Source organism: Tubulanus polymorphus, chromosome 1, assembly GCF_964204645.1.
Source record: "Tubulanus polymorphus chromosome 1, tnTubPoly1.2, whole genome shotgun sequence".
Taxonomy (NCBI): domain Eukaryota; kingdom Metazoa; phylum Nemertea; class Palaeonemertea; order Tubulaniformes; family Tubulanidae; genus Tubulanus; species Tubulanus polymorphus.
This window is the reverse complement of record NC_134025.1, coordinates 24,479,819-24,498,744: the sequence shown is the minus strand read 5'-3', so window position 1 is coordinate 24,498,744 and position 18,926 is coordinate 24,479,819. Positions and strand designations below refer to the sequence as shown.

The 18,926-nt window shown below is 36.7% G+C and overlaps 3 protein-coding genes across 3 annotated transcripts; 2 read left to right on the top strand and 1 right to left on the bottom strand.

Moving 5' to 3' along the window:
- Positions 1-3,553: 3,553 nt before the first annotated feature.
- LOC141905283 (ADP-dependent glucokinase-like) lies at positions 3,554-7,171 on the top strand. The gene is made up of 5 exons (XM_074794116.1): positions 3,554-3,948; positions 4,174-4,364; positions 4,526-4,622; positions 4,949-5,085; positions 5,945-7,171. The coding sequence occupies exons 1-5, from the start codon at positions 3,608-3,610 to the stop codon at positions 6,616-6,618; spliced, it is 1,440 nt and encodes a 479-aa protein (XP_074650217.1). The 5' UTR covers positions 3,554-3,607; the 3' UTR covers positions 6,619-7,171.
- Positions 7,172-7,328: 157 nt separating this feature from the next.
- On the bottom strand, positions 7,329-16,591 carry LOC141913359 (pleckstrin homology domain-containing family A member 8-like). The gene is made up of 12 exons (XM_074804867.1): positions 16,460-16,591; positions 15,412-15,528; positions 13,990-14,148; positions 13,533-13,654; positions 12,656-12,814; positions 12,423-12,466; positions 11,384-11,584; positions 11,214-11,299; positions 11,073-11,131; positions 10,804-10,934; positions 10,265-10,397; positions 7,329-10,031 (listed from the first exon to the last, which is right to left on the bottom strand). The coding sequence occupies exons 1-12, from the start codon at positions 16,497-16,499 to the stop codon at positions 9,834-9,836; spliced, it is 1,449 nt and encodes a 482-aa protein (XP_074660968.1). The 5' UTR covers positions 16,500-16,591; the 3' UTR covers positions 7,329-9,833.
- A 533-nt stretch (positions 16,592-17,124) lies between these two features.
- LOC141913516 (peptidyl-prolyl cis-trans isomerase FKBP14-like) lies at positions 17,125-18,281 on the top strand. Its single transcript, XM_074804962.1, has 4 exons — positions 17,125-17,528; positions 17,621-17,769; positions 17,883-18,013; positions 18,090-18,281. Exons 1-4 carry the CDS (start codon positions 17,125-17,127, stop codon positions 18,279-18,281), a joined length of 876 nt encoding a protein of 291 aa, XP_074661063.1.
- The last annotated feature ends 645 nt before the right edge of the window (positions 18,282-18,926 follow it).

Below are 18,926 nucleotides of genomic sequence, written 5' to 3'. Positions count from 1 at the left end.
ATGTTTTCGGCGTTATTCTATCTCCGATTTGAAAACTGATATATATTTCTCTGCAGTAGTAATCATGATACATCTACTTGTTATCATGGAAAATTGAGTAAATGAATAAATTGCAAAAACAGCATTGCATTAACATCGGACTGCATTAAAACCCTCATTAAGAACAAATGAAAATGATATTTCTATCACTTCCTTCTATTAGATTCATAAATTATACTTGATAATATTCTGTAAGGTCTATAGAATCTCTATATAGAAGAGGTCTGTAAGTCTGAAAATAAGCTGAAGCATTTCATTACCATCATTTGTTTATCTTAAATTGATGAAAAAAATCATTGGTGGCAGTTTTTATCCTATCGTCATTTTACTGGTGGCATTTTTCCGTTGGCATTTCATCCAACAATCACTATATTCAAAAACATAGGTATCGGGGTCCTCCTCGAGCCACATGATAGAATAATAAAAGTTATCCTCATTTGAAAGACACTCGGGAATTAAAGTCAAGATGAACAAGAAAACTGAATTACTCTACATCGACAACGACAGGTGACACGGAACATCAATACGTGGATAATCTCTTCTAAAATTCTTCTGAGCCGTAGAAAGCCTTCCTCTCCTGGTGTATGTCTGTGATCTACGGCGCGTAAAAGGCGATTAAAATAGCCTAAGAAAACATCGTCGCATCAAAAGACAGTTTCGGATGCTTCGAAAACGTTTCGTCGATCCGCTAGCGATTGATGTATTCAGAAACATTTTTGTATGGCAAACTTATCGCCATTAGGGGAATTCAAAAGTACCCCGCCTTTAAATCCGAGGGAGATTTTCAAATAAGCTAAATTTATTGCACAGTCGTCGCCGTAGATGAAAAGCGCAGCCGCCGAGATTGAAGGCAACCTTTCACAGCTTCCATTAGCTTACAAATTCCAACGTCCACGAGAGCAGTCACATTGTTTTACTTACATATACGATATCTACATTTTGAAAGATTTTCCCAAGTTCCCCATCAGTTAACTTCGTGCATGCAGCAAAGCTGCCGTTTTACAAATATTTTTTGGAAATGTCTGACCACTCAAAAACGGAATGCTACATCCCTGTATGGTAGAAACTTAATTAAAAAATTATTAACACGTGAGGAGCATGCGTACATAAACCACGTACGCGGTACGCGCATAAGGTAGAGCTAGGGCGGATTATATTTTCATGGACACATAGTAAAAGTAACTTAAAACTGACAACTTTCTGTGCAAACTACGAAGGTATTTGATTTCTGATTAGGTCCGGTCAGCGCGTAGAATGCGGATACTGTGGTTAACATGTGATTTTGTTTGTAATAGGAATTACTTTCTTGTCCGATTACAACAGATATAAACCGGATAGTTGCGAGTAAACGCTACAACGAACAGACTAATATTTGTACAATTGATGCGAACGGATTCTCCGGTTCGTGTTGGTCAATAATTCCCGCGTAAAGTGATATGCCTGACATTCACATCGGCGGTCACCGCGATACCAAAACGCCACAGCTGCGGATGACACAGACGATGAAATGCGAAGTGTATGAATTTAGATATCTATGTCTCTTCGGTATTCTCTTTCGATATATATATATATATATATATATATATATATATATATATATATATATATATATATATATATATATATATATATATATATATATATATATATATATATATATATATATATATATATATATATATATATATATATATATATATATATATATATATATATATATATATATATATATATATATATATATATATATATATATATATATATATTTATTACAGATAAACGGATATGTACATTACAGATAAACGGATATGCACAGGGGGCCCTCCCTTCCTGGTAATATGGCCAGTAATTTGTTCGTTCGCTTATCATGGACTGTATGAAGTTCATGGACTACGTATATCGAAATGGACTGGACTACATCTATGTATGGACTATATAACGTACTGTATTGTTTTATAGTCCATGGTTTTATATCCGTGTTGAGCGGTGGAATTTAGCCTGAATATTCTAATCTACATCTTGAAAGTTGAAAAAAATCAAAGCTGAACATTATCAAATACCCCACAAGATAACAAAGAAATACGTTGGAACTGTCAGAAAAGTGTACTGGGCCCTCGACAAAAACCCAAGGCTTATCTTTTAAAACTTGATCATTGTAACTTGCGTTCGATGTATACGTAAATATTATATGAACTTAATTCATAATTTGTATCAATTCTGCCGGTTAAAAAAACTGCGGGAAATTGTTATCATCGTCACAAACCATTAATTCAACTGGATTTTAGCATTGATTAATGACAACCACGCTGTCGTTGTCATCACGCAAAACTCAAAAGCCGCCACGATACAATATAATCAAGGCACTTTTGCCGAACGCGTGCGGCAACACGAGGAGTTACATTTTGTCGTATTAATCGTGAATCACTGTCTATTACTTACGGAATATAACACTGACAATGGTCAATTAATTGATAGTCCCGTTATGGCAGGCAAGCGCGCACATATTTTTCCGGTCTTTACACTGCGAAAATTTCATTCTGTGCAGATTGTCAAAAATAATATTCTACATTATGATCGATGTGCCTTCAAATTACAACAGGTCATTATGCCGCGAGTTCTGGGGGTATTTAATGCGCGGATGAAATTAATTGATCTACAGCCTTTTCCCATTATTCTATTATATCATGTAACCTTTCAAAATCTAATGGCTCGTGTCTAGATATCTTAGCTAAATGATAGAATAATCCCGACCGAGACAGAATGGTGATTGATGAATACTATTCAAACACCGTTCAACATTAGCCACGTTTGTAAATTAGTATTTTGTTGAGCCTGTAATATCATTATCAGTAGTGAATTTTTCTGCTTTTTAAAACTACTGACAAGAATAACTCGCTACATATTTGGCAGCCATGTGCGGAGAGGCAGGCCGGCAGGTTTCTAGATTTAGGAATACGCGCGTTCGGATGTTACTCTCATTTTAGTACGTGTATTTTGTTAAACAAATACGACAAATACATTTGTCACCATCGCGGCCCATTTATCATCGTTAGATCATAAAATGGAGAAAATAAATTGCATTTGTAGATGAATTGATTGAAAAAAAGATTTGAACCAAGGTTCGTAGTTTGCGTTTGATATAACGGAACTTAATTCGATCGTATATCACAATTTAGATTGTTATGCGTTAAGCACCGAGAAGCGTTCTGGATATTTCATTTTCAGAAATTGTCCCATCGATTACGGCACGTCTCTGGAAACGTACCGGCACCAGAAAACACTAGTGTCAAGAGTGAAAATCTCAATTCTAGATTTCTGTTTTTCAAATCTGATTCCATGCGATTCCGGCAACTTGAAAATGGAATGTCCACTCGACTCTCCATTTTCGTTCCGTCACCTCCCGTCGTCGCGGATCCTTTAAATAGTCCACATCCGCATTGTATACTCCCTGTCGGTCCGTATCCGTGTTCTATGTATGAGGCTATGCCGTATTGCACTGAATACGCGGAAGTTATCTTGTATTTCCGGGTTCTGAATTTTAGAAGTTTTTCAAATTCAGTGCTACAAAATGCCCGAAATGGGCTCAAAGCTGGGTCTTTTATTACCTGCTTTCCTTATAATTATTGCCTATTTTTACAAAAAAGATGTTCGCGTCAACGATAAAAGACTGGACGAAATTTTGCAGGGCCTTTTACGTGCCGAAAATAAACCTACTCTAAAACCGCTTGCGAAGATGAAAGTTGCTGTTGGATTTGGGGCCTGTCTTGATAGTTTTGTGAATGCGACCACACTGCTCGATATTATCGACTTTCAACCTCCTCTGTCTGCCGAACACAAAGTCTATCTATCAACTCAAAAAGATGTCGAACAGATGTTTGCGTATTTCTTCAAACATGGGGCTGCTGCAGAGTAAGCTGTGCGCCCAACTTCTTTCTAACTATTAATGTTGCCCACACAATATATACACTAATAAGGTTCAGCTGAAGTGTGTGATGCAACTTATGTTACCCCATATGTTCATCTCGATAGACCTGGCTATGGTTCAACTGCAACGACTGAGTCGCCTAAATATTTTGTAACAAACAAACTTTTGTAACTATAACTTTATTATCATTTCAAACCTTTTCTTCACAGGCGCTTTGTTCAAAATAAAGATATTTGGGATAAAATGGTGAAAGCTGCGAAAGAAAGTGCTCACACAAGGTGGGAGTTTGGTGGTAATGCTCCTGTTATGGCGAATAGATTTGCAATGGAAGGCTGTAACGTGCTTCTTGGTGGACGGGCCTCAACCCATTTAAAAGGTCTCCTCCGTCCAGAACTGAAAGGTAGATTCCTAAATTACTTTCCATGAATTTAATCTAATGCCTTTTAGAAAAAATATTTTCAAACAAATGTTCTTATTGGGCAGCATAAAAGATAAAAACAATACATGAAACCAAGATAATTTTGACATAGCCTAAGTGACAAGTTGCTGGACATATTTCAGTTATTGGTAAGCCTCTAGAAAACGATGATATTCATTTGATTATGGAATATAAGCATGGAGATAAATGGGGAGAATACTGGGCCCCAAGGGCTAACAGGTAAGAGTGGATCAGAACTTATCGATTTTTGGATACAATTGATTTGTCACTTATTTAACGAAGGTTAAGTCTAGAATAAAGCAGAAAATCACTCCAGATCTGTCTTAAACAATTGAAATTAATCATAAATGCTATGCATTTCATCAAATTTCATTTGCATAGGTCAAAAATCAATTCTCGCTAGATTATGTTTTGCTGAAGTGTCACGGAAAAGTTTTTACTATAACTGATGAGCTGTGACCTTCAAAATGGTTGTTTGGCATTTTAATTATTATTTTCATTGTGTTTTCTTTCAATGGCTTTGTCTTTGTTACATGTAATTATAGGTTCATTGTACATCATGATGAATCGAACCCAACCCTTAATTCGCTCGAAGACTTTGAGCCAGAAATGTTGAAGTTTTCACCAAATTTGTTGGTAATTGGTGGTCTGCAGATGATGGATCATTTTCCTTTTAAGCAAGGTATGTATAAATATGTCATAAATATGTCTGTGCACCATCATCTTGTTACAGACCACTAGTGAATCATTGAGATTACTGAAGTGATTGATAACCATAATATTTCATCTAGACCATTAGCATCTAAATCAAATACCATTTAAATAATAAAAGACATCATAATAAGTGTTTAGATGAAGGTAGATTTTTGAAAATCTGATGATCATGTGTTGATCATTTAATTATTGGGGTTTTCTGCTACGGTACAGCCGAACCAGAAGAAACTTAACTCCGTTTTCGTTTGTGTTTAGTTTTATATCGTTCAAAGCGCGTTCTACAATTCATTTTCGTTTAGTTCCGACCGCATTCAACACTCGTTAGGGACAACGAATATCCGTTTCAGAATCACGCGTTTCGCTGCACGCTTATGGGTGCAACAAAACTTCTAACGTTCCTATTAGGCGTTTATAATGTTACTGCATGTATTTTACCATGTAGTCATCCAAATACAAGAAGTTGCAATCGAAAAGAAGGGAGCTGCTATTGATACGTTCGTGCATTCGATGTGTGCGCACCAGACGCGTTGAATTTGATTCGCGGTAGTAACTAGTTTGTTTGGCATTTCTATTTCGTTTTATCAAAAACAAAAAACGAAAACAAAACGACGAACGCCGGATGCGTTATGAGTAATGTTACTTCTAGGCTGTACCGAACAAGTGGACATAGACCCCTAGTCTTCTACAAATTGGCAGCATTTTATGAACTGATAGACTGATTGACTGAAACTTCTTATACTTCATAGAACGGGCATATAAACCAACAAGTCAGAATACCCATCGCCACTTTCATTCAGTACTTTCATCCATGATTCATCTCATTTCAGGACAGAGGCAGGATCGTTTGGAGAAGTTGGCTAAGTTCCTCTCAAAAGTTCCAAAATCGACCAAAATTCACTTCGAATTGGCATCATTTACTGACGAGTCGCTTCTTGCAGACTTAGTCAAGTACGTATTGCCGTACTGCGACTCATTGGGCATGAATGAACAAGAACTTCCAAACCTTCACAGTATTATGGCGAGCAGCGGAGTAACATTAATATCCGATCCATACCCGAGAGTAGCTACAACTCTCGATCACATTCGTAACGTGTATAAATACATGAAGAAGCAGACGCTATCAGCCAGTCAGCGAGTGATAACGAGGATACACGCGCATACGCTCGCATACCAGGCGATCTTGACAACGAAAGGCACCGGATGGAAAAATACCATGTCCGCCGCGGCTAAAGCTGCGTTGACAGCACATCGACACGTTTGCGGCGAGAAGAATGTCGACACGGCGAAGGCCCGAATCATCATGGATGAATCGTTTTCCACTAGTAAAGAGAATATCGGAACTGGTAAAAGGATTCCACTGGATGTACACAAACCGGTGTCTTGTTGGGATGAAGATGATTACACAATATGCATTGCACCGGTTCTAGTGTGTACGAAAGTGAAGCAGACTGCAGGTGGGGGTGATAATATTTCATCTGCCGGTTTAGTACTGCAGCTATGAACTGAAACATATACCGGGTAGTTGACTAGTAATTAGAAATGATTATTGTATGCCCTCGAGGATAGATAGAACTTCCAATGATTCCAACGATAGAATTCAAATTTGAAAAATATACATCCACAACGATAGTCACTGCTGTTGAACGATGTACGTCTGTATCAGAAGTTTTCGACCAGTAAAAATTCACATCTATTAGCTGTAAAAGTGCAATGTGTGTACATCATGTTTTAAGTATTCCTCTTCTATGATTGTAATGTTTTCCTTTAATCACATTTAAATCTTTTAGACAATTTTTACTTTGTTGTTACATAGAAAATAATCACCACCACAATTTCATTAACTGGTAGATCTGCATTTTGAATTACAGGACTTTTGGTTTTCTAGTGATTTACGGTATTTGTCTATGAAACAAACGAGCCTTATCGGCTAATGTTAGGATGCATTGTAAATTTCGATTTGCTCAAGTTTTTGTATAAAGCATCTGATATTTTGAATATCTACAAGCCAAATAGCAAAACCTGTGATGTGATTTATCATAAATAGTGAATAAAATCTTCATGATTCATGAAAAAAAGTTTCTTGTAGTTCTGGTTCCTCTGGGTTACTACATGCATGGTTCTTCAGGGTGATCACTTATTTGACTTGCTTTTTCCCAGACTATTCCCCAACATGTACAATACAAATTAAGAAATAGCTGACATTTGCGTGAAAGAATTCGTTTATTCTGCAATTGAACAACATGAAGATCCCTCCAAAATATATTCACTCAACATTGAATAAGAAACTGTTCCTCTGAGCCATAATTAAAGACGAATTCTGACAAATGGATGGACTAACAACAAAATAAAGAAGAAAAATTCAAATTGCAATTCAAACTGCATGCATATGTTGCAAAATGTTAAGTAGCATTATCTTCACATATGAGTGGAAAATATATCCAATGAATTTACTCGAGCAATTCAACAAGAAAGGTGGTTTACGACAGATTAATCTAGGTATGATTTAATTGAACATATTCTGGTTTTGAAAATGAGGCCTTGCATAGGTTTGTTACACTATCATTACAATATTGAGTAGTGTATTCTGGTGTAAGCTAGTTCGTGTACACATACACCTGACGAGTATTCCAGAATTGGCAGAACTCATGCAAAATCAACCTTATATGGATACATACCATTTCGTGTGACATGTCAAAATAATTTGTGCCCCAAGAAAAATACAAGTTGGGATTTCCCCGAAATTACTGTTGCTGGTATGGGCACACTAACATCAGTGACTCTCCAGGATCTCTACATGCTGGTAAACTCGGCGGAAAGTTAGTTCTTGACAGTCAATGATTTTGGTGATCCTGGCAACATGCTACATGAACTTTCTATTTATTCATCAGCTGATGATGTGAATCTTGAACAGTTTGAAACTGCTGCATCACTATAATATTTGCCTTCAAATCATAATCACCAAAATTCGGCAACATTTCACTCCACTGTGGTGACAGTCAATTACAGTGATTAAAACCATCTTCATTAAAAAGTCATATCGCATTCCTTACTTTCCATAAATTCGAAATGAGGTGACTAAAATATCTATCAACGTCCAAAGCTAGGGGCACACAAGCGTATTTTTTCTTTCACCCGATCGCGATGATTAAATTCGCTAACGAATTTATACGCCCAATATGGGTGGGAACACGTAGCGATTAAACCGAAATTCTGACAGCGTGCGCCGTTTAATGGGATACCGTTCATAAATCACGTGATGCAACAATGCATCCTATTGGTTGATAAAAATGGATCGCTCTGCGGAATTCACCGAGTGCAGGCAGATGAGCGAATTTGCGGGTGATCCGATTGCCGGGGTAAATAATCGGGCGAAAATGTCAAACATCGCCGGGCGACTGTGTCGGCAGACAAAATCATCGTCGTCGTGAGCGGTCACACGGCCGATTTTTTCGGGCAATTTATAAATTCGCCACAATTGGGCAAAAAAAAACGCTTGTGTGCCCCTTCCTTAAGCGGCTTAAATTCAACAAAATACATGCTGATCTACTGATTGCAATGAACATATAAGAAAGTGAGAAAAAGCAAGAAACGCTTTCCGACTATCAAATGACTCACTTGTATTGGCTTTGTGGCACTTGGCTAATATGCCTTTTGATCCATACATACCGGTATGACCAGATGCCTTTTCGAAACATGGTAAATTTAGGGCCAGATTTGCCCAGGATATTCACTCGTACCATGGTGACCAATTTCACAACATTAAAATTAAGAGTAGAATATTTACAGTATAACAGTAGGTTGCTGTGATAAATATGCATATAATATATCGGTATTTGTTCTGAAAAAAATTCCAATTGTAAATGTAAGATAAACTCAAACTGTTTACAAAAAGAGAAATGAAACAACACTAGGGCCCAATCCAGGGGCTAAAAATAAAAATCTATTAAGAAAATCTGAAAGCACCACATTTGTCCTCTATTAGATTGTTTAAGAAATGCACATTCAGAATGTGACACCATTAAATGGTTATTATATCATATCGCTATATACATTATATAATATTATATCAATTTGTAAATCGAACACAAATTCACAAAGTTTGAAACTAGTCTCTTTGGATTCAGTTACTGTTCATCAAATCAAATCTTTCTGAATTACTAGTGAGCATATATAGATACAAAATTGATGTTTGTGTTGTGACCACAAAATTTTCACTATTTCTGTACATGAATGTAATGAACAAAATTTAATTCAATTCAGTTACAGCTTTGATCTCTACTGATCTAGGAATGCAAGTGAACAGCAGATATCATGATTTTCACAATACTACAGGGTGTCAGAAAATGTGTTACCTAAGCTTTATCATTGATTATTCATCATCTATAATTGAAACAAATTTTTGGGGGTTATGTTGGTAGACCACGATGTTTGCTTGAGGATGGAATTGTTTTATAGTTAATGAATAATCAATCTTTAAGCTTCGGTAACACATTTTCTATATAAGGAACATATCTTCAGAACTATTGGTATTTACAATTGACAATCAAATATCGAAGCGATGAAAACAATGAATCATTGCATGGGCCAAATGCAGCATCTACAAAATCATTTTCTGGACCTTGTTGGATCAACTTCATTATTTAAGTTTCAACATTCTTAAGATTTTGGCCATCAATGCATTGAAAAATCATTTCACTTTGTCATAATGTTCCCAATTTAAACTTGTTCCTGGGAATCTAAGTTATTGCCGGTGTAAAACTCGTTCAAGACTTTGATCAAAATGTCCTGGCTGATTGTATAGTCTTTTAAGTCCCTCATTAGTTGTTGTTGAAATTCTTTTGTATCGGCAGTTTCCGGAATGACTGCTAGATGTTGTAAAAACTCCTTACGATAAGGAACAGCATGTGCTGCCATCTGAAAATAAAAATTTGGCGATAATAATTTGGAAAACTCAAAAGCCGGTATCACAAAATAAGAGCCATGACTTTTTCAATTTCTTCAGGATAGTAGTGCATTAACTGAAGTCATAATTTGAAGAATAACGCAAGATTAATTCTCTATTAGTCTTCAGGGTAATCCCATGGTAAATTCCTCGAAAACTTATTTTCGTAAGTAAATACTTAGCAAAAATATCGTAGAATACTCACAGCGAAGACACCTCTGACCACCCAGCCATGGTAATTTCTTAAGGTCTTTGCATAGGCATTCGTTGCTGCAACGCTCAAGTCCTGTTCACCCATCAGAACTTCATGCAATAATTCGTGTAGAAACTCTATGGATCTGAAATACGGTGATTTATGCACATGCAGGTTATAAATCCAATCTGAGATTCAACTATAAGTCAGGAAGCAACTTGACTCTAGGTCCAGTCAGTTGCACAGTTATGGCTTACATTTAAGACCAGCCAGTCTGAGACCAACTAAGTTCATTAAGCAAATCTGCACCAGTCTTAAGATTAAAATTAAGACCACATTTTGACTTAAGTTATGACTGTAACTAAGTTCATTAAGCAAATCTGCACCAGTCTTAAGATTAAAATTAAGACCACATTTTGACTTAAGTTATGACTGTAACTAAGTTCATTTAGCAAATCTGCACCAGTCTTAAGATTAAAATTAAGACCAGTCTTAAGATTAAAACCACATTTTTGACTTAAGTTATGACTGTAACCGGGCCCTGATTTTACCTTTTCAGCCACAAAATTGCAACTGTGGCCGAATTTGATAAGTGATGTTGTTTAGCTTTCATTTCAAATTTTACGATTCTCTGAATCGTAGAGAATCCATCAGTATCGGTCGAATATTTCTGGCGTACTTTCTGAAAGGCGAAATTTCCAATAGGCATAAGAATAAACAATTCCCCCTTGAGTCTCAAGAGTGCTCATTTTATGGTAAAGCATAGATACTATATAAAGCAATAAAGCCCCCACTCAGCATTAAGTAGCACACTACATACCCGAATATTTCCGGATATGTCTAGTTTTACTGGAGCAAATGCAGTTGGACTCAGTTTATCTATAAAAGCAAAGAGTTAATTACCATTTGAAAAGAGCATACAATTATATAATTACATGAGCAATCCATATCTCCGACTTACCAAATATTGGTAAAATTCCAGCGCAGGCTTCAATAAATGGTAGAACAGGAATTCCATCATCTTCATCCAATTTTACATCAACAAAACTGAAAATATGATAATTATACAGAGTCGTTATAGCAAATAGATCAAATTAGAATGGAATGTACATAAAAAAGTGTACTACTTACGAAATTGGCATATTGGTGAAAAATGTAGGAATCTTTCCAGGTTTCAGCTTCGGATTTTCATTTATTGTGGCACAAACAATTGGACCGAGGACATTTGAGTCACCAGGAGATTCTTTCCCATTAGATAGTGGCTTTTCCAGCGTCGAGTCAGCATTGAACGACAAATGTCTTTGCGTTCTTAAGTTTTTTGTAGGAATGTATCTAAAATGGAAGAATTACTTAATCAACGCATTTCAGCATCATCAGTATCAAAACGCAAATAGACCTTTCCATTATTACTCAATTGAATATGGGGAAAATAATGTAGGCTTTCAGCCGTCTATGAAGTGGGTGCATGAATGACATCATTACAACAATATGATGAAAATTGCTGATTATGCAGTTCTGATACAAACACTGAAAACATATTACCAGTACATGTATTATTATAGAGCAGATACTTAACTTCTACGTAACATATCTCCTAGCTAATCTATGAATACCAATCAAATGGTTAGCGGTACCAATTACTAGAATCTAAATAATATGGTATGATCTCCCATTTAAAATAGGATAAATGATACAATATATCGAAAATATGGGTACCAGGATATTGATAGTTCCACACTAAAGAGTTAATTTTATCATTTATAGCCAATATAAGTTAATTGCCAACTACTCCTAGGCCTAGAGTAAAATCTTCGAGGACAAGATACTGTCTTCAAAGTACTTTTAATAATGCATTATGAACTTATAGCCAACAAGAGTGGACTACTGCCTTATATGATTTCCCTTCATCAGGTTCCAAAGTTGAACTGGAAATTTTTATCAAAAGCACCGTTGGACAATTCACATTCTGATAACTGACTAATTACAGCCATACAGTGCACACTATGACCGGCTCGTCAAAGAGCAATGTTTTACGGTTGATGCACCTTACGTTATCAATGTCACTGATTATAATAAAGGTTAAACACAGTAAACACTGTGTTGGGCAAAAATAAGCTTTGTCATTCCATTTTGATAGAAAATATTTTGAACTGTAGATTTATTTACTCACCGATCCATGGAATTAGATCTTGTTATTTGACTTTTGGATGGGGGCTGGAAAAAGAAAAAGAATAGTCTATTTTTTGCCCACATATCACCTTTCCTCAATACGGCTACACGTATAAAGATACCAGTAAACAGGTTAAGAGTTCTATTTTTTTCTACAAAGTTCATATTCATTGAAAACCATGAAATCGATTCATATTCTGTATGAGGTTACAATGTACGAGAAATGCTACATACTCTAAGGATGCCTTTTACTGGAGATGTTGCTGTGGGTGTGTCAGATAAAACAGGATGGTCACTTCCTGGTTTAGCATTCACGATGGTCATGCATTCTTCCAGTGTATGTATAAATGTATCACAGGTCGCGCTCAACAGTGACGTTGCTTCATCCAGTTTCTGGAAGAATAATCAATGATAACGTTGAATATGCTTGAGATATAGGAAATTATAGCGTTCTATTTAATGGAATCATTTCCCAAAATACCGAACTTTGATGCTGAGCATAACGTTGGGAAGTCAAATCCGAGTGTAATAGCCGAATTAATGAAAAGGTAAAATCGTTAGGATTTTAGAATGAACCCTTCTTCATATGCTGTACATTTAAACGAAATCAATCGACGCCTTTTTCCCCAATTTTTTATGAATACGCTTCAGGAATATATACTGAAAAATGTAATGATGTAACGAGTATAAATAAACTGGCTTTTCAGTAAAATATCGATCATGACTAGAACTAACATTGTTTCCTCGCTTCTTCTGTGGAATGCCGCGAATATCATCACAAGACAGCTGTGGCCCATAGTATAAAGGCTTCGATATATAGACCGCATGTTAGTATCTTGTCGCTATCCACAATTCAAACGCTATCTTATATTCCCCATATGGCAATGTTTTCAACAGATGAAATCTTCATTCAGGTTTATATTGTGGATTCGTGGAGATTTTCCTCAATGGATAAGCCTCAATTCCATATTACGGAAGCCATATTCTAAAAGACATTCTTTCTATTCAGAACGCAAAGTTCTATTTTCAAAGATATCTACTGGTTTATATAACCCACCCACACACTTTTCTATCAATCAAGAATGATATCGTAAGAGCTTTTTGTACTCACCGCTTTGTCGGGCGATTCTTCAGAAACAGCAGTTTTAACTGAATGAACCTGCTGCATCAACAGATCACAATATAAACGCAACTCAGACTTTTTGGCCCGAATTTCTTCAACCGAAATACCTTCTGAAAAAATCAGAGATCGAACGAATGTACAACTTTCAATGTTTAATCATAAACTTTTCTTGTGAAAGATCAGTCCTCGCTTGTCCAGCATTAAGTGAACAATGTCTTCAATCTAAGTAGAACTTTAATGCACAAGATCAATCAAATTGGATTTTTTTGCACTCGTACAGATGCATTAAACTCCTAGGTTACACATGTTTCACAGCACTGTAAGGACCTACATATTCTTTAAAGGAAAATCTGTATATCACCTATCAACCAAATACAATTTGAGTTGTTGCCCCGACCACAATTAATTTGATGCAGGCATGTAAGCGAGGGACAATTTACGGTACCTGGCTGTGAGACCGGTTTTCCACAGTAATTGAGACATGCCTTCGAGCTACCCAACATCACAAGCCATTGTTGACGCTCTTGAGGGGTGGCTGCTTTCACATAGAAATGTTGTTCTCCGGTAATTATCAGATCCATTCGCGTAGGATCTGTCGGATGAACTGAATCGAAATAAAAATTAGAAATACCAGTAAAAAGTAATTGAAAATCGAAATAACATTCAGTGCACAGTTCATTGTTAAGAAAAGGATTTATTGAATTTTCTTTATCTTAAAAATGCAGGCTCCGAATGTATCAGAGTCATTGTTTTTTCAGATCGTCAGTACAATAGAAACCACATTGCAAATTGGTCTCTTCGATTGAAAAACTCCATGCACAATCCTTACAGCGTGAATTGATTTGAAATTCAAAATGATTGAATACTGACAAGGCAAACAAAGCTACTAAGAAGAACAGATTCATTTTAATAAAACCTATGCATAACTAAATCACAATATATAACCAGCCAACATATTATATCGTCAACAGAAACAGCTGTTGCTGCTTATGTTTGTCAGCTCCTTTACCAGCCTTTATGATCTGAAAGAAGTCTTGCAATATGTTTTAACAGATCTTTCTTACTTGTTGCCTAGGCCGATATGCAGTAAAAATGTCCCGTAAAAGGCCTACCAGTACCGCATTGAGTTGTCTGGGTCCAGTTCCACAGTTCCGAGTTAAGAATAAACTCGGAGTTAACTCAATGAAAATGAACTAACTTTAACTCAAGAGTTACCTCTAACTCACAACTGCAGAACTGGGTCCTGGTGACTACTTGTCATGAACCTGGTGACAGACAACTTTTGCTATTCTGGTAAAAAAAATGTCTAGGCATGAAGGCAATACCACGTTATTCCACTATTCAAAGCCCCTGGTGAAAATAAGACGAAACCAATCACCTTGAAAACTCACCACAATCATAAAACGAGCTACAAATTAGCGATTGAATTGTTGTAGAAAATATACATAGGTACCAATACAAATGGAAAATTCTATACACTTCAATATTTAACTCCCCGGGTCGAGAGGTAACCCCAAATGTATCCTGTAACAGTGCTGACGGTAATTAAATATCAAAATCATAAGTTCAAAAACCTGTTGATATTTTCCTCAAAAACTTCTTCCATATCTATGAAAGAGGATTGATGACGAAGATGGCCACCAATTGTGTGAAAATTGACTGATAAAAAAAACACGTCTATATGTATACCTATCTGCAATTTGACCGAAAAGGGTTCATAGCCCTATTTTAGCTAAATTCTATGAATGATGATATTGGTCAAACCCTCCTCGAAGCATACTATATTTCTCAAGCGAAGTCGGAAAAATTAGAAGAGAAAATGAGGGCATTCATAATTCTGTGTTTTAATGAGAATATGGCCACTTACCAATAACGTCACATACGGCCAATTTCAAAGAGCCTTTACAACCATTATTCACATCTTCCTGTGATTTGTAATACGACAGTATTCCGTTATCGAGCACGAACCAACGCGGTTGCCAACCTGAAATTCAACATTTTTAAGACAATTAGGCCTACACGACAATTTTTTATTCAGGGCTCTAACAGATGTACAATTAGAAAGCAAGACCAGCAACGTTTGGGATTTTCATTATCATTTCATATCAATTTCATAGGTTTGACTGAAGCATGCCCATCCATTCCATTGTAAGGCTATAGTTGCATATACAATAGAATAGAACTTTATTGAACTCTAAAATTCTACAATAGAAAACATTTAAGTCAATATAGTACAAACATATATAAAATGTAGTTCTCAAAAACAATGTTTATTTGAATAAATCCATAGCTACACGAAGATGGATATGTAGATGTACCGGTAAGTATTTGTAACTTACAAATTACGCTGTAGGCCTACCTACAGTGCCAACACAGTAATTTCTAGTGTCGGTACTTGGAAAATTTTAAGTAATAAGTTATGGAAATTGCGGTTGGAAAATGCAAGCACATGCGTACTAGCGCAGCTTTCAAACCATCAGAACCATTCGGGCCAATGGCAATGACGGAACCATAGCATGTTTACTGCTTTGAGTCCTAACGCATAATAACCTAACCTTAACCCTCTTCTCTGATACTAAACCCTAATTTTTCTGGGGTCAATAGAGCGCCATTTTGTTCTAACAGCATTCTATAGGCCTATAGGAAGGATTGAACAGGATATGGTCACGGTATTGGTCGGTACTGTGGTAGAAATTACCATCGTTCATCATCATCGTGATTACCAACAGAATTAAATCCAGGATTTTGTCTAACAGCATCAAATGTCTACGAGGGCTATCATAATTATGGATTGTTGGTCGATAAAAGGAATAGGCCTACCCAATTCCTTTTAAATGAAACGTCAGTGTCAGATGTGTGTTCCTCCGGCCATAGGCCTATAGTTTTGTACGAGAAATAAAGACAACATAACTAACCACTAAAATAATTGGTCCATTTCCACAGAGTTCCCTCCATAACGCGAAAGCGTTCGAATTAGCTTCAAATTACGGAAATGCGAACAAGAATACACTTGCAAAATCTGCGAGCTGTCACTCGTCGCAACGACGTATTTAATCGTATGCAGCAGATGATGGCCTGTGGTCCTAAGTATCAACCAAAACTGATTGACTTAAATTCAACTCAATGGAATATTTATTGATCGTACACAACGGCGGGCTTTTAATCATATCCCAACAATCGAAACTCCGCGAATTTCAAAATGAATTTTAGTGGTCATACTTTGATGACTACATGCTTCCAACAACCACACAAATTAAACTCTACTTCAATCTCTTTTGTTGGTTTTTGTAAAACTACATGCAAGAGGGGGAGCCGGCGGTCGTTTCCAAAACGACCACTATAGATAGTCGAATGGTCAAAGGTAGGTTGTGACTCGTTAAGAGATTCTAACTAGTCATTTTTCTATAGAATAAATGCAAATGGTAATTCTTACTGGTAAAAAGGCAAACCCCAAAACACAAGAATATGACACCACGTGTCACGTAGTAGGCATGTCTGCGCCTTATACTTCTTTACACACCTGTGCCCTGGTAGCATTTGGAGAAGTGCGTGCATCGAGGTCAGGTTCCAGACAATCATCATGGAGATCACCTTTACAAGACTAGTTTATTTCATTCTCGGTATAATTTTTGTTATAAGTCCGTTGTCCGTTAGTTCTACGGACGATGATGCTGCTGCTGATCCGGTAGCTGCAGATACCAATGATGGGACGAATGAAGGGGTGCCGCTACATCCCAGTTTCATGCCACCTTCGTTCAGCGCAGAAGGAGGGTCATATAGCTGGACATCCACCTCAGATCAATGGAGTCATCAACATTACGATCTACCACCAACAACAGATCATGATCCGGACGTTGAAGTGGAAATAGTCGATACATTTGTTCCAGATGAATGCCCTCCGGAGAAAAAACACCTTCGAGTCGGTGACGTTGTAAGAATATATGTGAACGTGTCTCTAACAGATGGAAAACTAGTAGATGAGCGGTTAGTATTTGCTGGTTGAAACATTCGTGACCTTCCATCAAATTTCAAAACTTAGATTCTTGGTAATATCTGCATATGATTTTGTTTTGAAGATTTGGCAAGCACGTTTACCTGGAAATTCCGACTGGATACGATCTAGTATTTCGTGGATTGGAAGAAGGGATTTTCGGAATGTGTGAAGGTCAAAAACGAACTTTGACCGTCCCACCAGAATTAGGATACGGTGATAATGCTGGGCTAGGTAAGGATTTTTCACTCCCTAAAAATGTCCACCGACTGGTATTTCAAAAACATTGTTGAAATTTTGAGCAAGTTGAAAACAAATGCGTATACAAAGACATTTTTATATTGTAGACGGCAAAATTGCGCCGAACTCAATTCTGGTGATGGACGTCGAGATGATAAGAGTGAAACGACGTCAAAAATATCCAAACATGTTTGTCGATATGGATATGAACAGCGATAACAAGATATCACGTGAAGAAGTGCGTATAAAATTGTAAATCTCACTTTCTGACATTGTAATTATGCAGTCATTCTCAATTTCCTATTTTTGACTAGATGGATTTGTATTACAAGGCGCGCATGATGTTCGATGGAACATTCGACCCGGATAATAAGGAACACGTCGACAATCACGAGCGCATGTTGGAGATCGCTTTTAATCGGGATGATAAAAACAAAGACGGCTTCATTTCTTTCGACGAATTCAGCGGGCCGAAGGGTTTACCCACTGGTCACGACGAACTGTAGAGATAGTTTTGATGTCAAATAATTTTGTATTTTATAATTTTAACCAATAAATATATATATTCGTGGCTCTAAATATATCATCACCTGTTTGTTTCTGTCAATTTGATAGCTTCAAAGCTTTGAAAGTTTCAAAAAGGGTTGTAGAGGGGTATTCAAAGGCACAATTAAAAAAAATAACTTTTTGTCTTGATCAATGATACTATACAAGGACCTGTTATCGGGCGTTTATAATAGACACAGGTGAAATACGTTGTTGCAAACCGTACGTAGCTGCTCACCTGTGCACCGTTACAGATATCATCGAAACAGCTGCAGATGATCTACGTACGACACATGTGTGTCCACACGTGGATATATAAAAATTAGAATTCGTTCATTTTCAGTCCTCCCATCGCATGAGCCGAACAGCGTAGTTTTCGTTTCGATTTTCCAAGCGCATTTTGCCGTTCGCCAAATATCTTACAGTTCGATAATTTTTTATGCAGCGCGAAATACGCTCTCGCATACCTACATTTCACACACGTCAAATCAATAAGGTTCCGGATTCCGAGAGCCAGAATGACGTCGCAAATCAACTTGAACAAAACCACTAATTCCAAAATGAAATTGATTTTCTCACTTTATTCTGTAGAATAAGTTAATTAC